Here is a 23,883-nt window from a genome sequence, read left to right as displayed (position 1 = left end):
GAGCTCATCCCACGATCGAGGTCTAATGGCTTTAGTGAAGGCCCACCCTGAATACAGCTGAGAAGCTTCTACCTACTAATGACCTCTGTCGTGTGCTTTGAGATCCAAGGATGAGAAGCGCTATGTGAGAGCAAGGTATCACATGACTTTTTTCTACCTAGCTTTTTATCCACACATCAGCTGTACTGTGAGAGACAGCTTTTTAAGTGCCAGATCATAGGTATCAAAAGCGTAACCATCATGCCTGCACAGAACCCTGTCATAAATCACTGTGCTTTATAGGTATGGAAACTGGGTTAGTTTATCTTCAGCTGAAAGCTGGTAACAGCCAGAAATTATTTTGAGAATTCCACCTGGAGCAGACCAGTGCAGTAGAAAACCGAATGGACCTGTGCAGCAGTCTCTCCCCACCACTAGTAATACCAAGTGACACTTTCACAGACTTGAGCTGCAACCCTACTGCCTGCGCGTGCAGCTAATTGCAGACTTAAGCAGAACTAGACAGAAATTCATTAATTCAAGCACAATGTATATTGGTGAAAGTATCATGCAACTTTATTCCATGAAGACTAGTCTCATTCAGTTACTTTCTCCACCACCCATTTTCTCTTTTATTTTTGCATTATGACTTTTTCTATTTGAAGTTGATTGCTTTCCAGGTACAAACAGGTATGTTTCCTGCCTGCTGCATTTAGGGCACACATTTCTTTAATTGGTGTAGAAGCTCCCCAAACAGTACCGTGACATTTTACCTCAAAAATGCACAAGCCGAATGAGTTTATCAAGTTATGCTGTGCAAAAAGCTGTGCCAGGTCTTTTGAAAGGACAGCCAATACCTGCAAGCACAAAGCGACAGGGTCGGGCCTCAAATGCAAAAGCATTCAAAGCAGACAACTGCAACATGGCTGCAAGAGCAAACAAGGTGGGAGACTTTTTTCAGCTAGACTTAAAAACAAAAAAAACACCTTTAAATCAAAGCAAAATGTTTGATGATGATTTCAAAGAACACATTTATTGGGAGGAGGCAGAGACAGATGGACCTGGCCCTGTTCCCTATTAGAGAACAGCTGAGCACTTGGAGAGCTACATGTTTTTAGTTTTCCATCCTGATGACTTCAGTAGTCAATGTTATGAAGTGTGATGTGGGATGCAGCTGTAGTGCAGAGATGGTACAGCCTGAAGGATGGAAGACGGCTTTAGCATTATGCATGTGCTATGACAGATATTGTCCCCCCCTTTCTACAAAACTAAGCGCCCCCCAATCAATTCAGGATAGTCACCCATATTCACCATTCTCCCAAAAGCTTTGTCCTTCACTAGCCTCCTTCATAGCCGCCTCCCCCCAAGACTCCCTTCTTTCTGGAAGCTTTTCAGTGTCAGCGACACTCCGCTGGCTCTTGGGGAGGTGGCTTTGCTGCAGCAGGGCAGTGAAGCCTCCTTCCTTCCCAGGAGCTAGTTGAGCAACTCCCCAAGAGGGGAGCCGCCGGCCAACTCTGCTCATGGGGAGGTGGCTTTGCTGCGGCAGCACAGCCACCTCCCCATGAGTTGGGCCACCAGCCACTGCTGACCCAGATCCTAGGAAGGAGGCCGGCAGCCCTGCTCCTGGGGAGCTTTTTCTGCAGGCTCTGCATAAAGCATGTAACTGTGTAATCACTGAGGTTTTCAGCAGTTACACTGTCACCTATTTAACCGAGTTTAACATCCCTAGTAAGTGGTAAAACTCTTCAGCATAACTAATAACGTAATTTAGGCTGATAATGAACCAGCAGATGTTTCCAGCAAGAACTCTGAGCATGGGTCGATCTTCATAAAAGGGGAATAAAGGCTGGTAGAGGGGACCCAAACAACAATTAGCTCCCTGCAAACTCCTTTAGCCACCCAGAACCATCCTTTAATAGAAAACAAAACCACTGTTTTATAAAGTTACTCTTTATTTAAAATTTTAATCTGTCCCGTTCTCTCCTCCTGCCCCCGCTTCAAACAATTCTTGAAACATTAGCACTCGCACATGACAGCTTTTGATGCACTTTGCTGTGTCTGCAGCAAGGCAGTGCAAACGATTGTCTCTGCAAAATGATCCTCAAGAAAAGCCAAGAAGGGCCTGGCCACATGAAGATTGATACCTGGAATCTCCTTCAGAAGTGCACTCTAAGAAAGTTCTATTTACTGCTGGTGGCTTTAAATACATCAGAAGGGCAGGAGAGAAAGTTCCCTTTCAAAGGATATTTATTCAAGCTGAGAGCCAAGCTTTGTTGCCAGTTTTCTCAGAATAGACGTGGACTATAAGACTCCTCAGGGTCCACAATGCCTATGAGCAAGGCAAGAATTTAGCTTTTGGACTAGGAAGATTGGGCGGTTAATCCATCAGCTCTGGAGCTGCACTGTTACCCCAACACTTGCCACGAACAGGAAAAACACAGCCAGTTCCGGCTGGATTTCAGTGCCATGGAAAATAAACACCAGTCTTTTCTCCTGGGCTGTCTCATGCTCGTTTCTGTGCTCGCTCATCCTGTTAAGACAGAGAAAGTGACTGTAGATACTCCACGCCTCAGTCACGGGGCTGTAAACAAGCTATATCCAACAGGCATCAGTACAGCAGAATTTGACACATTTTCTTTCCCTTCTCAGTTACTTCTCTGACACTCCTAACAGTCCAGAACTGGCTACCAAACCCATCTGTTTTGCTGGACATCAATCTCTTGACTCTAAGTTTTAGGACTCTCCACAAAAGTGCTAGAGCAGGAGCTACCCTTCCCCTACCCTCAAATCAGTTACAATGTGAGACTGCTCTTATGCTTAACCGATTTTATTTTCATCTTATCTAATGGAGGGTCAGCAAATGCAACCATTTTCCTTGGATGATCAAAACACAGCCACGCAATTTACAAATTCTGATCTGGCAGAGGGTTCAGTCTCTGCATATGGATATTCTGTCTTCCTCCCCCCAGCCCTCAAACCCCCCAGAGAAAATCAACAGGTCTGCAGTAAGATAAGTAGTGCCTGCTGTGCTTTTAACACAGGGTCCCTCTCTCCTCTATGGCTCCACCTTACATATGAGCATTCTATCATGGGGGATGGTACAATTCTGATGTTGTATTCAGGGAATGTAGCATCTCAGCAGTTTAGACTCTGAACACTCGCGGATGTTAAGTCTGCTGTGTGCGGCAGCTGAATTTCACACTGCAGCTCTAGTGGTGTGGTTACCTTAACAGTTTTCTGAAGCTTGGACAGTGCCTCCTCATACTGCTGCAACAGGGGCTTTAAGTATTCGCTCTTCACCAGCTGCTTCTCTAGTTCTGGGGAGCCAGCATCCCTCAGCATCTTCAAAAACTTCCATTCCTGCGCCGCAAACAGACACAGGAAATTAAGGGGAGAAGGAGAGTCAGGGAAGTGGGTGCTGCTCCCTGTATCTTTTCATCACAATTGTCAGACCATGAGCCTGCGAAGCGAGCGAGTCTGGAAGGCTCCATCTAGCTGGGAAACTGCTAGAGAATAAAATTCACAACTAAATGTAAGTTCAATTCTGAGAACACTTAACTTTCATGCTTAAAACCTGGGCTTGTATTCTCCCCAAAGACCTGAAGAACTCACATATGAAGCCTGGAATGTAACACAGTTTTTAAGTTAGCAGGAACCCTGGGTTCAATTTCAGTACTGGATGTGGAAACTTAGACATATTGCTTTCCCCTGTGTGACACTGAAGGCATATCTAAGAATTCTTACTCAATACAGACAACCAAGGACATTTCCATAACCAATGAAGAGAGCATATAAGTAGTCTATGGAAAACATATGAGTGTGTTGTACAGACACCACTGAAGGGGCAGGTCCCAGGCACAGAATTGAACTGCAGGTCAACTGTGACTACAGGGAGGGAAATTAACTAACCCCTCCCTCCTCACCACTTTGCAGTGCTTCGCGTCAGAACTGCTGCTACCGTGAGGACGTACCTGCACTCTCAAAAGCATGGTGAATGCTAACCCCGCCTTCCCAGCTCGAGCTGTTCTTCCAACTCTGAAATCAGATAAAGGAGGCCAGCCTCAACATCAATGTAGCTGTCCCGCTGCAGCACTTGCCTTCCCACCGTGCCCCAGCATGTCACACCATCGAGTTCTTAAAACCCGAAGAGGACTATTCAGTTTATGCCCATTAGAAATGTAAAAATGTGGATAAAAACATAACAATGTAGCTGTTAAAAATCCTAGCGCTTACAGGCTCTGCAGCATACAACTTAAATAATCTTTGTACTGCAGAGCTCCCAGCGAAGCTGCCTTCACAGAAGCAGGAGCTAGCAACCCCTGTTCTTAGGGAGGAGGCTTCGCTCCAGCAGTAAAGCCACTTCCCTTGGAGGGAGATCAGCAGGGGCTGCTGCCAGCCCTGCTCCCAGGGAGTCAGCGTGTAACCTGTGGTGGGGGAAGAGGGGAGCCCAGGGCCGGCCCACAACATTTTGGCACCTGAGGTGGGAAGTTCAAATGATGCCCCCTCACTTGGGCCAAAACTTTGAAAAGTCTCAATTCTGCCTCCTTCCTGGTCTACTCCTCCTTCTCTGCGCATCTAGGGCAGATAGAACACGTATGCACCAGCACCAGACACAATTTTCTACACTCTGGGTTCTAGTGGCACCCCCCCCACACACAGTCTGGCACCTGAGGTGGCCGCCTCAGTTTGCCTCATGGTAAGGCCGGCCCTGGGGAAGCTGGCTGAACCTGCCACAGACAGTGGAGCAATCCCCTGCCCGGGGTGGGCAGGCAACTGATCCAGCCACTACTAGTTAACTGGAACCAGTAAGCCTCACCTGGTAAGGGTGAGGTTAACTGGTTAACATTTTACATCCCTAATGTCTAGAGTGTAAGCAAGGTTGTGCAGAAACACAAAAGATTAACATGTCAGGGCTGAATCTCTAGAAGTGCTCACCCTACAGCCCACATTGATTTCATCTAGAGTTGGGGCCCTTGGCCATCAGTATTTGCAACCATCCAGGGTAATACCCACTTCTCCTACAAATCAGGCCTGGTAATAGAAGCATCCCTACTTTATACTGGCCTCATGTGATTACAAAGGCTCTAAAGGTTTAAGTTTGATCAAACAACTGCTTTCATATTAAGCTAACAGATCTATTGCAATGGAATTAAAATAACTTTTCATGCCTCATAATTTGTATACATGGAAAGAATGCTTAAATATCTAAAAAGTTAGATCCAGATTTAAACCTCTCTCTTTTGAATTCAGTTCTCTGTATCTCTCATCCACTCACCGGTGAATGTAAGTCCTGATGAACTGAGGGGCATCATAGTTTATCACACACTTCACTCCTTTAATGTCAATCCCTCGTGCAGTTGCGTCTGTGCTGATCAACCTGTTTTATACGTTTTAAAGAAAAAACAAACTAGTTGCGTTCATTTCCAGGTCTGTTGCGTTGCGTAAAGCAATTGCTCAACGACACTGCAAGTTTTGATAACTGGATATTGAGCAGCTCCCAATGTGACTCTCTCTCACCAACTAACCAAACAATACAGAGTGCTGGGTCTTTAGAGCATAAGATTGCACCATGAATCACATCAAAGATATATTAGCTGTCCTAGCTGTATTAGATACCTGCAGGGAAAATCCATTCCAGGCATCTGATATGTACTTTTGGAGGTTTCTTTACTATTGAAATAAACCTTGACACCATTGGCGTGCCCAGGTTTGGTAGACACAAATGCATTAGCAGCACTACATGTGGAATTTTTAGCCAGGTGACTCCTATCAAGTGGGAGTTAAATGCACACTAACCATATTGAAAATGCACCCTAGTGTTCATACTCAAAGCATTCAAGATAGAACATCTGAACAGTCAGTGCAAAGTGTGGTTTGCATGAAAAATGAATTGTCCAGTGGCACCTTAGAGACTAACTAGTATCATGAGCTGATGAAATGGGTTTTACCTATGAAAGATGAGCTTATGATACTATATATTTTTGTTAGTTTCTAAGGTGCCACGAGACTACACACTGTTTTTAAAAGTTACAGACTAACATGGCTACCCTTCAGACTTTTTTGCACAAAAAATAATCATTTTAATATGGTTTACCCTTTCATGAAAAGTTCTCACGGACTCTTATCAAGCTGTAAGTACTCAGTGCCCTCATCAGTATTAAAAGGAAGCACTAGAAGGGTAAGTGATATACCCCATGTCAGAGCCAATCAATGAAAGCTGGGAATAAAAATCTAGATAGCCAACATAGCAGGTTCTTGCTGTTAGATTACATTACTTCTGTTCAACATGGCGCCTGTACTAAAGTGACATCCATTTTCTATTATATGCCAATAAACACCTGATCTGCAGAAAGACTCAGATTTTCAGAATTACATGTGCAATTTGTGCATTCACGGCACTGCACATAAGACAAATGGAGCTAGATTCTAAGTGGCTATCTGCACAAACAAGTAGCTCAGCTGTACAAAAAACTGCAGTAAATATACACACACAAATGAATCAACATCTGCACAATTTACACTATGGCTATAGTGCAGAGTGCAGCTGAGTCACTGTAGTGCTACTAGAGCAGATGCTCTAGACTGATAGGAGAGGCATTTCCACTCAGAATTTTTTCAGCCCCTACAAGCAGTGGTAGCTACATCAGCAGAAGTTCTCCCATCAGAGTAACACAGTCTAAATCAGTGCTTATGTCAGTTACTCACATTGTGCAGGGTGGGTGCTTGCTCACATCCCTGAACAACATATTTTACACAGACAAACTGTTGTGTGTATATAGCTTATACTTCCCACTGAGTTCACATGTTGGATTTTGTAAGCTGATGAGTTGGTTTCATTACATTTATGTTTCTATCACTACACAAAGTAGCATGGGCCAGGATTAAACCACAAACTCTCACACATGCACACACTCATCTAAGACACTCACAACTGTATCTTCCCCTGCTCAAACTCCTTCAGGGTCCTCTGTCTTTCACTTGGCGTCAGCCAGGAAGAGAACTCAGCTACTTTCACTCCACCAAAGGCTTGAATCAGTAAGAACAACCTATTTGGAAATGGGTGAGGGGATAAAACAGAACCATGAATTGACTCAATTGATTCAGAGAGGCTCACCTAGTAAAAGAGGTTCACCAATCAATGAACTCACCTGTGGGAAGCCTGCTTGGAGTTGGTAAAACACAGCACCCGGGTGAATTTCATTCTCAGCATGAAATACAAGAGGAACAAAGGCTTCGAATTCAGGTTACATGGTATATAATATTGCTGCAGGGGACAGAGAAGAAACAGTCTATTCTAAAAATGCTGCTTCTCACATGGACTTTTCTCCCAAACCTATTTGTCTGGACTTCTAACTTTGTACAATATTTCCTCAAATCCATCCAGTATTATAGACAACTGATAGCGCCATCTCCGTTGGGATAAGTCATGCAGGGAAGGTAGCATGGTCTCATGGATACTCCACGGGATTGAGGTAGGAGACCTGTGTTCCAGTCTTGTCTCTGACACTGATGCATGGTGCAGCCCCAGGCAAAATAAAGCTGCCTCAATTTCCCGATCTCTAAAAGATAATGGTGGGTATTTGCCTTTGCTACCTACTTTGTGTCTACATCTGGAACGTGTGATTATATATTACTTCTATTATTGCAACCCGTGTGTTGGTGGGTTTCTTCTTCGTCTTTTGAGGGAGTATGTATGTAAAAAAGCCCCGTTCTGAGCGGAGAGACACGTGGAGATCCCTCAACAGATACATGTATGTAGAGCTACATAAGGAGGACCTATCTGCTCCCTTAAGCGTTTCTCCTCCCAATCCTCAATAATGCAAGATTGCGAGGGGAAGAAATGGGTTATATTCAAGGGATAAAATTAAGGGAAAACATAACCATATTTCCAGAAGTAGATCAAGCTGCTTTGGGTCTTGTGTTCTACAGATATAATCTATTCAAGCTCCTTCCGTCATGGAAAGCTGCCCAGCAAGGCACCTTCTGTGGCTATAAGAGGATAAATGACCGTACCGAAAGCCCCTCAGGCAAGGAGTATTTCTTCTCAGCATCCTGTTCTGTGTCTGTCCCAGCTGCGATGGCTTGTTTCTCAGAGTAGACAGATGTGAAGAGGCGAGGCTGGTACAAGCCCAGCTGCTGCAGTTTCTCTGGATTCCGAGTCAGTGTGGCGGAGAACAGCAACTTCTGCAGTGGTATCTGGGGACAGCAGGTGCTGAAACAAACAGAGCACAGGTACTGAGCATCAGGGCAGCTGGAAGAAATGTCACATTCACTCCTCCCCTCTATTGTAAAAACAGCCAAGGTGGGTCAAGTCCATCTATCCCAGTAGTCTGTCTGCCCACAGTGACCAATGTCAAGTGATCACTCCTCTGTCGCCCATTCCCATCCTCTGATAAACAAAGGCTCGGGATACCATCCCTACCCATCCTGGCTAAGAATCATCAATAAGCCTACGCTCCATGAACTTATCTAGTTCTTGTTTGAATCTTTTATAGTCTTGACCATTCACAATATCCTCTGGCAAGGAGTTCCATAGGTTGGCTGCATTGTGTGAATAAATACTTCCTTTTGTTTCTTTTTAAACCTGCTTCAATTAGTTATATTGTGGGCCCCTAGCTCTTACGTTATGAAAAGGAGTAAATAACACTTCCTTATTCAGTTTCTCCACACCAGTTATAATGTTATAGACCTCTACCACATCCCCCCTTAGTCATCTCATTTCCCAGACGAATAGGCCCAATCTTCTTAAACTCTCCTCACATGGCAGCCCTTCCATATCCCTAGTGGTTTTTGCTGCCCTTTTCTGAATCTTTTCCAATTCTAATATTTTTTTTGAGATGAGGTGACCACATTTGCACACAGAACTCGAAAGGTATGTGTGCATCATGGACTTGTCCAGAAGTAATATGATATTTTCCGTTTTAATTTCTATCCCTTTAATGATTCCCAACATTCTGTTCACTACCATCATCTGAAAATCTTGAAGTAATTAACTCTTCCTGGAAGTCTCTTCCTGACCCAAACCCCTTTCTGAAAGTCACTTTGCAACCTCCTGCCTCTTTGAGCTTGCTTATATAGATAAAGCTATAATTAGTTAATATCAACTAAAAAACCCCATGTAAACTCCCCTTCTTCCCACAGTCCATATACCAGTTTCACAAAGGACCAGGCAAACTTCGTGTTCTCACCTTGCTCCTAACCCCTACCGCCAACAGGAGAAAATTGGTGGAGGTGTTATTGTTTTAACCCCGTTCTGGGCAAGTAATGTGCCTGTATGAATTCTGTGAAAGGACTGCTCAGATGTGTTTCAGCCAACATTTGGTCAATCTCTTCATAGGGGAGCTGTGATAGTTATGGTGTTCAAAATATAGCATTTGGTCCTTAAAAGTTCTGTGCTTTTTTGCTTATTTAATGCCACCCCAATCTGGCTGGGGAAAGGAAAAAAGTCGATCAACTTGGTAAAGTTTACTTCAAAAAGCATGGATCAATTCCTAGCATCAACTCTTTGCCACCTGCATTTTCAAGCCATTGAAAAACATCAGACTTGATTAGTGGCATGTTTTCTAACAAAATGAATGTTAAAGTGTATGCAGTACTCCACATTCAAATGGAGTGGATAATAAAACACCAAGAATGAACAGAAGGATGATCTGGAATCTCTCTCTGTAGTTTGGATTCAGCAGAGGGCATTTTGCAAGTTACCTGGCTGCTGTTATGGATCCCGGTTCCGTCCTCTGGAAAAGCATGTTGGGGCCAGAGTTCTCTTCGGCTCGGAACACGGCTTTTACTACTTGATGCAACCAGTTCTGGTGCATGTCATCTATCATACGATCAGCTTCATCTATAATCTGCACCCAGATAGAAACAGCCTTGCTGTTAGGTTCTTTTAGGTGCTGTAGCTTTCCTTCTACATACATTAAAACTCACTCTTTTTAACAGGCAGCAGATAATATAATATAATGGAGATATACTAATCTCCTAGAACTGGAAGGGACCTTGAGAGGTCATTGAGTCCAGTCCCCTGCATTCACAGCAGGACCAAGTGCCCAGGGCCGTCCTTAGGCATACACAGAGTACGCAGTTGCGTAGGACACCACAGTAGTTCTGGGGCACCATTCTGCCAAGAGAAACGGGAAGCAGTGAGCAGGCAACAGCAGGACTGCTGGGTCCTAGAGAGAGCTAAATGCACTGCCTGCAGCACAGTTCGAGGGAAGGGATTGGCAGCTGGGGGTCTCTGGGAAGGGGAGGAAATAGGGGCGGGGGAAGGAACTTACCTGTGTGACTCTCTCCCCTAGCGTAAGGTGAGGCAGGCTGGCTGGGCACCTCTGTGGCTGTATCCTTTCTTCTCCCCTCCCCCCCATGGAACACCCACCCTTCCCCCTCCTTCATGGAGCACCCCTCTTTCCCCCCTTCCCTCCGGCAGGGCTGGGTTGGGTGAGGTGCTAGGGGGGAGTTGGGTGAGATGCTGGAGGGGAGGAGAAGGGAGGGGCTGGTTGCGTGCTGACCGGGGTAGGGGTGGACTGGCCCAGTGGGCTGTCTGCCAAAGGGCTGGCTGGCAGCAGATATGCGGGGCGCTGGTACACTGCAGCCGGAGCCCGGCATCGGCACTATAAATAACCCGGTGCCAGCCAGGGCACTGTGTGGGGCCGAGAGAGCGCCTGCGTGGCGTGTTTAAACATCATGGAACAGTTGAGAGGGGAGACACCCCGTCATCTTCCCTCTCAGCTGGTTTGCGCTCCCTCGGCCCTGCCCCAGTCAGCATGCAACCAGCCCCTCCCCTCCCCTCCCCTCCAGCACCTCACCCAACCCCCAGCATGTGGATGCTGCTGCCGGTTCCGGTAGGGTTACCAAGTAGACCCCCCCAAAAAACAAACAAACTGGACGCTTGATCATGGGTGGGCAGGAAGCAAAGCTGGGAGGGGAAGCAGAGGGGCTGACTGGGGAAAATCAGGAGGGGAAATGGGGGAGAACTGGACTGCTGGGAAGGCAGGAGGTGGGGGGCTGAGGGCACAGGGTTTGGTGCGTGTTGTTAGGGTTGCAGGGCTGGAGTCAGGGCAGAGATATGGGGGACTCTTGGTAAGGGGGAGGGGTTAAGATGTGTGGGCAGGGGGCTGGAAGGTTTGTGAGGGCACCTCAAGGCAGAAGGTGACAGAGTGAGGGCAGGGGGTGGGTTCAGGGCACAGGGTCTGATGGGGGGCTCAGGGTAGGGAGGTGGGGGGGCAGGAGTCAGGGCAGGAGATGGAGGGGGCAGAACTCAGGAGGGAGCTGGAAGAGATTACAGGGCTTACAAGGGTGACAGTGCTGGGCTGACAACTCCTCCCGGGGGGACAGAGCTTCGCTTTCCTGGGACTCCCAGAGCCCTCCCCCCTCCTCGCAGGATGGCATCGCGGAGGTAAGTTGCTGGGGTGCAACAGCCCCTGCTGCTCAGGCAGCTCACACGCCAGCTGTCTGGGGAGGGGGAGTGCAGTTGCACGCTTCCCAGAGGTGCTGCAGGATTGGCAGGAACTGGTCCCAGCTGCCCCTGTCCCCTGCCTAGACCCCCCACAAGTACCCTGTCCTCTGCCCCCACCAACACTGTTAGAAGCACCCAGCACCATCCCGTCCCTGGACCCAGCACCCTGCCAGCTGTGCCAGCATCCTTGGGACTGACCGCATTAGTGAGGCTTGGGGGGGTGGTGGTTGGTTTTTTTTTTGCATCTCACTTGTGTGGCCCCAACTGACTTTTCTGTGCGTCAGTGACCCCTGGCTCAAAACAGGTTCCCTGCCCTGCTCATATATAAAGACAATGCTAAAACCTTTTGAGTTTGACATCATATTTTATTTACAAATGAAGCCAGGCCAACAAGCCCCCAATTGGGACCAAACCCCATCTCACTGCAGCATCATAACACTCGTGCACCACCTGATCCCAAATCAGAGCCTATCACACATGGGAACCCCCTGTCCTGAGCCTCTTACATCCCCAAACTCCTGCACCCCCACATCCCCAGTCTTCTGCCACAACACTCCTGCACCATCCACACATCACAAATCTGTGTCCAGAGCCCATCATACTCACAACCTCCTTGCCCTGAGCCCCACACACATCCAATCTAAGCTCCTGCACCCTCACATCCACAAGCCCGTGGCTTGCTCAGCACCCCAACCTTCCACCTGAGCCCAACACTCCCCAGGCTGGAGCCCCCTACCCGAGCCAGAGTCCCCTTCTCCTGCTTCCAAATTCCCTCCCAGAGCTTGCACCTCTCACCTCTTCCCACACACAAATCCCTCATTCCCACCCCACAGCCTGCACCTCCTCACTCAGGCAAGTGAGAGCGTATAATGGCTGGGGATAGCAAGATGGAGAGGAGAGGAACAGAGAGGATGGGGCCTCAAAAGGGTGAGGAACATGATTTTAACATATTGGTGGGTTCCTTTTTTTTTTTTTTGCTCGACAAACCTAGGCATGGGGCACCAGTTTAATAATCCTGCGCAAGGCACCATAAATCCTAAGGATGGCCCTGCAAGTTCCATCCCCGACAGATTTGCCCCAGATCCCTAAATGGCCCCCTCAAGGATTGAACTCACAATCCTGAGTTTAACAGGCCAGTGCTCAAACCACTGAGCTATCCCTCCCCCAAGATATTTTTGCTTGGGATAAACAAATGATAGAAAGGAGCATGCGAGTAGATGTGCGTGCACACAATCCTTGTGTAAACGCATACATTGCTAATCAGCCAAACTATTTAACTAATTCAGATTGAGCACAACAAATTCAATTGAGCACAGTTTTAAGATGAAAGCTAAATCTTACATTTGGGTCCTTGCAGAGGTATCTAAATACCAAATTCATAGGTTCCAAAGGTGGAAGGAACCATTATCATCTAGCCTGACCTCAGGTAAATAACAAAAAAGTTCTTCATAATAATTCCTAGATCTTATCTTTTGCAAAAAGAACTAGTCTTGTTTTATGGCCAAACTCGAGGGGCACTTTTAGTCCCAAATGATACATAGATTTAGTTGCACTTAAATCCATTGGCAAATACACTCCATGTGGCTTTAAATAACATAAAGGATATCGGATCTCCCACACCCTGAATAAATAAAACATTAAATAAGCCTAGCCCTAGTGCATGCTCTGATATGCTGCTCATTTACTGTAAATTTGGTAACGTACTGTGAAATCTTGGTGTTGATAGTTGAAGTTAGACCCTTTAAGTTTTATTTTTGTAGATTTTTTTCCTTTCTAGGTGTTTACATAAAATGCCTTCTCTGGAGGTAAACATTAGGATTAGATGAGACCAATAATCTGAACAGCATGGTAATTCCTATACACAGCTGTGTATACGCACTAAGCGTACTAAAAGATGGAGAATAAGAATTATAGAGTGTCTTGTGACAGTCAACTCCATAGATCCAATTGTTTTAACTCACCAGAAAGCGAAGTTGTCTCAAGCTAAATCCTGGAGTCTGATCGATGTGATCCACCAGTCGTCCAGGTGTGGCCACAATGATATCAGCCAGACTGCAGTAACCCATCTCTCTGAAAAGACAAGTGTCCTGTCACCAAGCTGCTCTCTGCTGTGCACAGTAGGGTGAGATCAATTTAACACATTCCCGTGACCAAAAAATACCTGGGTTGCTTTTCTTTCCTGTCTCACTTTTTTAATTGAAGAAGTTGTTTATATTAAAGAATGTGTCTGTATGAAACTTGCTTTGCTCTGGAGAGCTGAGATGGAAACTCAGTTATTTCAGACAGATTAGGAGAATGCCTCACTGCTAAACAATTGGAAATGATCTGCTGTGCGATGCTTTTTTAGCCAGTGTTATAATGTGAGCTGCAGGCTACAACCTCTAAGGATACGAATGGTTAAGCAGATGACTGGTAAGCCTCACCCTTTCCTGGTTAGCTGGTAGGGGCTGGCGCAGCTCCCTGCCTGCTGCAGGTAGGGAGTTGCTCCAGCCCCACAGGGCCCACAACAGGCATGGGCTGCTCTGGCCAGCAAGCCAGAACAGCCTCTGTCCATGTTGGGTCCAGCTCCCCCACCATAGACAGGGGCTGCTCTAGCCAGTTTGCAAGAGCAGCCCTCGTCTACAGCGGGGGATACTCCAGCCTTCCTGCCCCTCTTTAATCAGTTAACAATAATGTTTAACTAGTTAACCGATTAAATGGTATTTTACATCTCTAATCACCATTGCCCCAATCCTGGATTCACTTAAAACAAATGTTATCTATGTTGGAGAACCTAACTGCAAAGATAAGAGGACAGACCTGAAACACAGTCCAAATAAACAGCAAACCTATAAAATAGCAAGTGGACAACAAAACAGTTTCCTGAGGCATTGGTTAGAGACCCGTCTGAAGGAAACAGATCTTATCAAATCAGACAAGAGCAGAAAGCACTAAGTGCTAAGGACCCACATAAGGAGGGACATCTTCCACTCCTCTGATTTCATGACCAATTTGATTTCTGAAGGTGCAACTGACAGACATAGCCACTTCTTTCCCTACCCGAGTACACAGCTGAGCCCAAAGACAGGCCACTATTGCACAAGTAGCAGATTGTACTCAAAGTCACAGACACTGTGTTTCTACCCTATTAAAGTCAACAGAACTTTAGAAATCATAGCTATTACCAGATAATGCTGCTCCAAGGAACTTTGGGCAAGCAGAGATTAACCAATATCCAATATGAACCTCTCACCCTAACCTGTGATGCAACAGCCTACAGTTTGACCTCGACAAGCACAGAGATAAGGGATTGTGACATTTGAGCTGTAAAACATTATCCAAAAGAATATTTAACCTACGTTCTTTGGACAAGAGTCTCCTGCTCCTTCGCGAAAGATTTCTGCCCAGTAACCAAAACAACCTTCAGACCTGTCCCATCAGTGTAGATGTTGAATACTTTACTCACCTGCAGGGAGGAAATGGGATTTGTTAGCTACTTTGACAGCTGTTTATGATGATGCTTTCTGTTATGTTAGTCAGCATCAAACCCACGGTCATTCTTGAACCTTCTTCACATGGTACATCTCATGTGTGTTTGGGCAATGACTTAAGTTCAGCTCAGAGCAAGGGAGGAAAAAAAGTCTCTTACCTGCTGTGCCAGTTCTTTGGTAGGCAAAACTGCCAGGGCTCGCACCTGGCAAACCACTCGTTCTAACAGAGCCTGCCAAAACAAAAACCAAATAAGCACTTGAAAACTAAGGAAGTCTCTGAGCCCTATCTGTGGCATCCCAATAATCCCCCAACACTTATTAATTCATTTATTCCCCTCCAGCTTCCCCAACTCCTCACATTATGTCCATTGGTAATGAAAGCCAAATGGGGAACTGAATTTAATGGGAGCTGTATCCAGGCAACTTTGAAGGTCCAAGTCTCAGTGCTTTTGTTGGGGTTTCTTTCTGACTTTGACCTACCTCAGCAGGCTTCCATTTTACACCCCTGGTGACAAAGAAAGGCAGTTGTGGCTCTCTCTGTTACACCTTGGCTGAACTCACCTGTACCACTGGGATGACAAAAGACAGTGTTTTACCACTGCCCGTCGGAGCCGAGACACAGATATCGCTGGGCTGATATCCTCCTCTCCCTACCAAAAAGCCACTGGATACACTCTCTAGAATAGCAGGAATAACCTCACCCTGGACTGAACAAAAGGAAAATGGGGATCAGTACAAAGCAAAGCCAAAGTCTATCCTTCAAATGCTATTAAAAACCATACAATGCCAATTTTTTGCTGTGTCTTGGAAAGCCTTGTGTTCTCCCTGCTATTAAAGTTAGATTTTTTTGGTGCAAATACAGGACATCTAGGGTTCAAAAGAGTTCTTCACTGCTTAAGGGGAATCCCAATTCATTCTGGAGAAGCTATTTCACATCCTTTGATCAGGGTCTTTTTTAACTGGCTATAAGTGAAAGATTAGATCAATGTATATTGCTTTGGAAAGTGAGCCCTGACTAGATCTAGGCAGTGATTATGGGGTTTCCCTATACACGTAATTCAGCTGTCCCTAAAGTTGAACTCAGCACCACTTTATAGCTCACTATTTATTTTTTCTTGTTTGAGTATGTATCAAGACGATGAAAGTGTGAACAGCATGACCGTGACAGGTGTTTAACAAGAATAACCATTTAGCTATTTAGAATATTTTAAAATCTTCTTTTCACTAGGAGACAGCACAGAGTCTGTTCCTTCAAGGCTGTAAGGGCTGTTGGTTATGGTCTGTCTAAACAGATAGTTCTTGTTTCCATCTGGAGCTAGTCCGACAAGGGGTTAAATCAGGCCTGGGTACAATACAGCCCAGGGGCTGCCCCCCCGGCTTGCCCCACAGAGAAATGTGACTGCAGGGCTGCGTTTCCGTTTTGAAACTGGAGGGAAGGGGGAAGTTTTAGGACTTGCCTCATCCCCAGCTCATTCCCATTGGACGGTTTCTGGCAGAATCCGGCCAATGGGAGCTGCTTGTTGGAATAACAGGCAGCTAAGAAGAACCCCATCGCTGCTCCTCAGCTCAGTTATTCATGAAGCACATGGCCAAGCAGGCAGGCTGGGAAACATTTTAAGTCTGCAGGCAGCCAGACCTGTTTGGCAGCTGACAAGTGAGTCTCTTGGCCACAGCCTGCTTCTGGCACCCCAGCCCTTTCCTGCCTCGACTCTCTGCCTGCTCCCTACCCCCCACTCAACATACCCAAACCCTCTGTCCCTAGGGCTGCCAGATATTTTCACAAAAAATCCCGAACATGTGGGGAAAAAAATTGGGTGAGCTAATTCCCTAACCCTAACACACGCTTCCCCCGCCAGACGCAGCAGGGGAAAAATGTCCCTGCCGGCCTTCCATCCGAGAAAAACAGAACATACTGGACATTTTACATGTCTGGTATTTTCTGTTTTTTTTTACTGGACAGAAGATGCAATTACCGGACTGTCCGGGTGAAAACCAGACACTTAGCAAATCTATCTGTCCCTCTCTTACACCCTTACCCCCTCCCAGATCTACCCTAGGTCACATCCCAAACCTTAGCACTCCAGTTCTCTATCCTTGGTAACAACCGCCTACTTCATCCCAACTCCCTCGCAGACTCCAGTCTCCCTCCTGCACCCCAATCCCTTACCCCAAGCTCCCCTCTGCACTCAACCTCCATCCTAGACCCCGTACCTCCTCCATTAATATAATGAAGAGTGTGGCCCTGGACCGCTTTCCAAAATCTTGGAGTGGCCCCCCCGTCAACAATTATTGCCCACCCCTGGGTTAAATGCTGCCAAATCATGTCAACTTCAGTAAGAGCTGATGGTGCCTAGTTCCTTGTAGTACTGGTCCTTGAGGATAAAGTTACATATGAAGCAAGAACAAATTAGCCACGATAAAAGCTTTGACTGCAGCCTGTGACTTCTCTCCCACATCCTTCAGGAGCTCTAGTTTATTAGCCAACTTTGTACTGAATATCCACTAATAAGTTATTTACAAACCTCTTCTTCAAAGAAAATCATATCCTGACAATGGGAGGCTGAGCCATGTCATGTGTTAGTTTTATATTACATCTTTTGATGAAGAAAAGCTATTTACAGGGACAGTAAACTATTGAACTTACTTCCTGCCAATGAGTACTATAAATTGAAGACAGGGAATTCTGGACCTCAAAGTATAAGAGTCCATGATTGAAGTAAGGAGAGTAATTGAGGATAGTATACTAGCAATTCATTAAACGCTGCTACATGTCTTAGCACATCAAAATATTAAATAGTTAAATAATTTAAATCAGAAAAGATCTGAGCTAGATCTGAAGTTCTTTGATGGTCTGCTGATAAAGACTAAGACCTGATAACTAATTGCATTTGTGATTTGGATTTAAGTTTTTAAAAGTGAAAGGTTAAGGCAATAACACATTGTAATAATTCTATATTTGTTTTAATTTCTTAGTCTTAATCAAATCAATAATGTGCAATATGCATGCTAGCAACAAGACCTTCTAGTGTTGATTTTACAGAGGTTTATCCCTATCTGGCCTATGTCATAGCCTCTACATATACACTGTAATAGCTCAGCTCCACCTGATGTCCAAGTATTAAATAGCAAGTTTTTTCTAAGATGAATCAGTCTATGACACAAATAGGTACCTAATTCTTCTCTCCAGCTATCTTTGGTAATGCAGATGACTGATTCCTAAGTAATCACTATACATTTTGTTTTAAATTAATGTAATGTCAACACATCCACATCACACTGGTTAAAGCATGAGTTCCCAAACTGGGGGAGCGTGAAGAAATTCCAGGGGGGTGCAAGGCGACCCAGCCTTCCCTCCCCCATTAAGTTTTGCTGCCTCAGTCAGTTCCTTTTTTTTTTTGGTTTAACAAGTTTTGCTGCTTTGGGGGGGAGGGGGGGAGTGGGAGGGGGGCGTGATGCCAAAAAGTTTGGGAACCACAGGGTTAAAGTATCATAGTCTTATCAGCTTTTGAGACATTTTGGAATTGTTTTTATTCAAAAAACCCACTCATTACCAGTATTCCCCGGAGTTCTGATTTTCTAACATGTTCTTTATGTCATACCTACACACATACACAACACGAGCAGTTTTAGTGATGGAGAACTTAGCTGATTAAAAAAAAGAATACAAAAAAGGTACCTGGGAAAAAAGACTCTATTCCATTTATTTGCAGCTTCTTCAACAGTTTGGGATGAATTCCTGGGACTTCCTGGATTGGAACTAAGTTATCTTTTATGTGTTTATGGACCAGCTTGGGTTGAGCAAGCCACTGTGGTAAGATAGGCTGAACCTAGAAACAAAAAACTGAATGAATCCTGAAAGAGATTCTCAGCAGCTGGTCTGAAGCTGATGTTCCTTTAATCCATTGTAAAAAGTTAGTGTAACAAAAAGCAGTAACTAATTAGTATCCAGTATTTTAAAAATAATTATCATTGTGGCAATATTTTATGTATTTGGACTAATCGTTTTCTATAGAAAATATTATCCTCTGAACATACTGTCCCAAAGTAACATACACAAGCAGCATGTTACAGCCATGAATATAAGCCAAATTGTTCATCTCTGCACTTCAACAATTAAAAATTTAGTATCTGCATAAAGAGTGTTCAGGATTAGGACCTTATTCACTGACCACACCATTAAAAATGAGAAACAGTAAAATGCTTGTAGAGCAAACTGAAGTCAAAAGGCTGTCAACCATGTATTATATACATCAAGATTACATTAATCACTGTTTTAAGTTTATCAAGATGACTGTCTAGTCAATGAGTTGTGTTTGTACGACTTATTTGAAATATTTTATCCTTTATAGGAAACAAGAAGTTATTTAGAAAAGTTAGTAAGCCATGTATTAATGAAATTACTTCTACCATAAAGCCTAACGATGCTATATATAAAGCAGTGGTCTCCAACGTGGTGCCTGTGGGCGCCATGGCGCCCGCTGGGCCATTTATGTGCGCCCACAGAGCAATCTGGGCTGGCCCCGCGGCAGGTGCCAGCCCCGGACGGCCCCTGCCCGGGGTCACAGCACATGCCAATTCCGGCCCCGGGCACGCCTGGGGTCGCGGCACATACCGGTGCCAGCCCCGCGGCAGTCTCTGCCCAGGGTTGCGGCACGTGCCAGTGCCGACCTTGGGTGTGCGGCGCATGCTTGGCCCCGCTCCCAGGCACCCAGCAGCCCCAAAACGTTGCGGATCACTGATATAAAGCATTTTAGAGAATGCCTTCTCTCACCAAATAGCACAATCAGATAAAAATTCCTTGCCAATTGGTTACCTTTTGAACTGATTTTCTGTCATACCCTCCAAGAACCAACAAACTAGAGGGTGGCAATGTTGCTTCTTCATTCAGAATAGGTATGCTTGCTTCCTTCTTTGTGCTCTGAGTCTCTTTAACTTCTTCACTACTTTCTTTCTTGGTATTTTCAGCTCTATTTGTTTCCACTTCTGTTGGTATGTCCCTCTCCTCCTCCTTCACAGTTTGGTTTCTCTTCAAATTACTTTTATTTTCCTGTTGTCTACTGTTTTCTTTAAGTTCTGAAATTTTGGAAGGATTAAAATGCTAATAAGAAGACAGTCGGGCAGATAAATGGAAGTATTTTTATCAATTAGGGTTTCTAGGACCTAAAAATCCACCTACATTCTCATCCTTCTTTCCAATCCTAAGTGTGAAAAGCTTACCACTGATTTAATAGTGTCAAAAGGGCAGCTAAAGCTGCATTTCAACCTTATGTAGCTCCCTTACCCTGAAACACCAATTTTCAGGCTCTAGTTGTAAACTAGACCCAGAAGTTAGGAATTTTGCGCTTCTAAAATAAAATAAAAATTGGACATTCAATTTTAACTATTAAATCTTAATCTTTCAGGAATCAATCATTAAAAAAGGGATAGAGAATAAGACAGAGAATATATTACTACTTCTATATAAAAGCAATGGTATGCCCACATCTTGAATACCACGTACACATGTGGTCAACTCAACTCATCTAGAAAAGATATATTGGCATTGGAAAAGGTTCAGAAAAAGGCAAGAAAAATGATTACCAGTTTGGAATGGGCCCCATATGAAGAGTGATTAAAAAGACTTGGACTTTTCATCTTAGAAAAGAGGAGACTAAGGGGGGATATGATAGAGGTCTATAAAATCATGACTGGTGTGGAAAAAGTGAATAAGGAAAAGTTATTTACTTAATCCCACAATATAAGAACTAGGGGTCACCAAATTAAATGAATAGGCAGCAGGTTTAAAACAAAAAGGACTTTTTCCTCACTTAGCGCACAGTCAACCTGTGGAACTCCTTGCCAGAGGATGTGGTGAAGACTAGGACTTTTAACAGGGGTTCAAAAAAGAGCTAGGTAGATTCATGGAGGTTAGATTTGTCAACGGCTACTAGCCAGGATGGGCAGGAATGGTGTCCCAGCCTCTGTTAGTCTGGAAATGGGTGACAGGACAGGGATCACATGAAGACCACCTGTTGTGTTCCCTTCCTCTGAAGCATCTGGTATTGGCCACTGTAGCAGACAGAATACTGGGCTAGATGGACCTTTTATCTGATCCAGTGTGGCCCTTCTTACGTTCTTAGATTTGCTTTTACCCGTTTCAATTTTCTTTTGAGACACACTTGTTTTTTTTCCATTTTCTTTCTTTCTTTTCTTTGCTGGAATGTGCCCATTGACTGCCTCACCAAGTAGGCCAGAATCTGACCCTCGTGAAGGCTTCTCAAAATCACTACTAATTTGGTGGATCTTCCTCAGCTTCTTTTCCCCTTCTCCAGGGGAACCCTCATCACTGTGTCCTCTCTTCCTTTTCTTTGTTTCTCTCTGTGATTTATGGTTATACTCAGATTCAGAGTCTCTGTGTCTGAGCTTCTGATCGAGTTCATCTTCTGTCTTCTTTTGTTTTAATTCATCAGAAGACAAAAGCACTTGCTGCTGCTTTTTCAGTTGCCTGGCTCTAGCTTGTTCACGCAGACGTTCTAACAGGACCTGTGATCGGTCCTCAGCATCCTCCTCCTCATCACCAAGGTATCTGAATGTTTCATAAAGAAAATGCTTTAAACATATCACAGTGGCATAGTGGGCACCACAACAAGGCTGGAAGCACCCTTTTCACACCATTATTGTCAAAGAAATGGCAACAAAATCCAATTACACAGTTTACTAGAACTAGATACTGTAGTGAGGCACAGCAATCTAATCCAGTGGCTCTCAACCTTTCCAGACTCCTGTAACACTTTCAGGAGTCTGATTTGTCTTGAATACCCCCATGTTTCACCACACTTAAAAACTACTTTTTTGCAAAATCAGATATAAAAATACAAAAGTGTCACAGCACACTGTCACCAAAAAATGTATTTTCCTAGCTTTACCATATAATTGTAAAATATTCATCTGAATAGGAGTGATATACTTACATGCCAGTATATAGTATATAGAGCAGTACACCCACATTTTTATTTGTACTAACTTCACTAGTGCTTTATCTAGATGAGCTGATGTACCCCCTGAAAGACCTCTATCTACTGCCAAGGGTTCATATAACTGTGGTTAAGAACCACTGATTTTGTCTACATCTTGGGCAGGCTAGCTCAGCTGTTTAATGTGATGCTGTCACAGGATGGCAGCCTGTTTTCTTTTTGGGGGTCCTGGAGCTGGATTCAATGACCTTCTGAGGTCTCTTCTAATCCTCAGATTCTATGATCTTTGTGGCCAATTAAAGAATATTTCCTTCTGTATTCGTGTATTAATCAAAGTAAAACCAGCACGTAAAAGCGAGTCTGTTGATTGCATAAAGGCTCCAGCACCGAAAACAACACGGACTCGTTAGCTGAGAGGAGCCATGGCACTAAGGGAGACTGGGGATCGTGGGGGTGGAGGGGTTGCCAACTGATTTGGATGTTTGGGTGGGGATAGCAATGGAGCCCCCCCATCTTCACTCCCCCATGCCCCATAGACACCCCTATACACACCCCTATACACACACCCCATAGACACCCCTATACACACACACCCCTACACACACCCCCCATAGACACCCCTATACACACCCCTATACACACACCCCATAGATACACCCCTATACACACACCCCATAGACACCCCTATACACACACCCCCCTACACATACCCCCCATAGACACCCCTATACACACACCCCCCTACACATACCCCCCATAGACACCCCTATACACACCCCTATACACACACCCCCCTATACACACCCCATAGACACCCCTATACACACCCCTATACACACACACCCCTATACACACCCCATAGACACCCCTATACACACACCCCTACACACACCCCATAGACACCCCTACACACCCCACACCCCGAGGCCCGGCGCGCGCAGCCCCCACCTGTTGACGAGGAAGAGCGCCATGGCCCCGCGCCTCCACTTCCGGGGCTGGGCACCCTCGCGCGCACACGCGGGTCGCGCGCAGCTGACGTCACCCGGCGCACTTGTGACGCGGAGACCGAGGCGGGAGTCCGCATTCGCCCAGCGCCCCCTACCGGCCGCGCGGGCTGGCCCCGCCCCCACCCCCAGGGGCCGTTTAACGAACTCCAGGGGCTGGCCCCTTAACGCCCCTCCCCCTCCCTCCCGGCCTGCCCCCCCCCAGCACCACTGGCCCCAGGGGCCACCCCCCCCCCCAGCACCACTGGCCTCAGGGGCCGCCCCCCCCCCAGCACCACTGGCCTCAGGGGCCAACCCCCCCCCCCAGCACCACTGGCCTCAGGGGCTAACCCCCCCCCCAGCACCACTGGCCTCAGGGGCCGCCCCCCCCAGCTCCACTGGACCCAGGGGCCAACCCCCCCCTCAGCACCACTGGCCCCAGAGGCTAACCCCCCCCCAGCACCACTGGCCTCAGGGGCTAACCCCCCCTCAGCACCACTGGCCCCAGAGGCTAACCCCCCCCCAGCACCACTGGCCTCAGGGGCTAACCCCCCCCCAGCACCACTGGCCTCAGGGGCTAACCCCCCCTCAGCACCACTGGCCCCAGAGGCTAACCCCCCCCCAGCACCACTGGCCTCAGGGGCTAACCCCCCCCCAGCACCACTGGCCCCAGAGGCTAACCCCCCCCCAGCACCACTGGCCTCAGGGGCTAACCCCCCCCCAGCACCACTGGCCTCAGAGGCTAACCCCCCCCAGCACCACTGGCCTCAGGGGCTAACCCCCCCCAGCACCACTGGCCTCAGGGGCCGCCCCCCCCCCCAGCTCCACTGGACCCAGGGGCCAACCCCCCCCCCAGCACCACTGGCCCCAGAGGCTAACCCCCCCCAGCACCACTGGCCTCAGGGGCCAACCCCCCCCCCCAGCACCACTGGCCTCAGGGGCTAACCCCCCCCAGCACCACTGGCCTCAGGGGCCGCCCCCCCCAGCTCCACTGGACCCAGGGGCCAACCCCCCCCTCAGCACCACTGGCCCCAGAGGCTAACCCC

At 46.4% G+C, this 23,883-nt stretch overlaps 1 protein-coding gene across 6 annotated transcripts; it reads right to left on the bottom strand.

The window, feature by feature from the left end:
• Positions 1-531: 531 nt before the first annotated feature.
• DDX51 (DEAD-box helicase 51) lies at positions 532-22,935 on the bottom strand. Of its 6 annotated transcripts, none has more exons than XM_075897945.2 (16): positions 22,803-22,935; positions 20,910-21,466; positions 19,715-19,974; positions 18,578-18,728; positions 15,463-15,608; positions 15,060-15,131; positions 14,770-14,876; positions 13,393-13,501; positions 9,682-9,827; positions 7,993-8,191; positions 7,128-7,243; positions 6,909-7,025; positions 5,255-5,356; positions 3,951-4,014; positions 3,205-3,339; positions 532-2,509 (listed from the first exon to the last, which is right to left on the bottom strand). In XM_075897945.2, exons 1-16 carry the CDS (start codon positions 22,823-22,825, stop codon positions 2,483-2,485), a joined length of 2,331 nt encoding a protein of 776 aa, XP_075754060.2. In that variant the 5' UTR covers positions 22,826-22,935; the 3' UTR covers positions 532-2,482. The 6 variants fall into 6 exon arrangements, 5 of the variants coding, with proteins under 5 accessions (XP_075754060.2, XP_075754061.2, XP_006130306.3 ...); XM_075897946.2 differs by having other exon boundaries at positions 20,982-21,466; XM_006130244.4 differs by having other exon boundaries at positions 21,033-21,466.
• Between the last annotated feature and the right edge of the window lie 948 nt (positions 22,936-23,883).

Source organism: Pelodiscus sinensis, chromosome Z, assembly GCF_052426305.1.
Source record: "Pelodiscus sinensis isolate ZL-2025 chromosome Z, ASM5242630v1, whole genome shotgun sequence".
Classification (NCBI taxonomy): Eukaryota; Metazoa; Chordata; order Testudines; family Trionychidae; genus Pelodiscus; species Pelodiscus sinensis.
This window is presented reverse-complemented; position numbering and strand designations above follow the sequence as displayed.

Bases quoted from the DNA above. Each gene is read 5' to 3' on its own strand.
- DDX51 (XM_075897945.2), bottom strand. From the start codon at position 22,825: ATGGCGCTCTTCCTCGTCAACAG. The intron at 19,975-20,909 runs GTGGTCTTCATG...CCAAAATTTCAG, and splicing joins AGAGGAAGGGAACACAACAG to AACTTAAAGAAAACAGTAGA. The intron at 3,340-3,950 runs GTACGTCCTCAC...TTTGCGGCGCAG, and splicing joins CCATGCTTTTGAGAGTGCAG to GAATGGAAGTTTTTGAAGAT.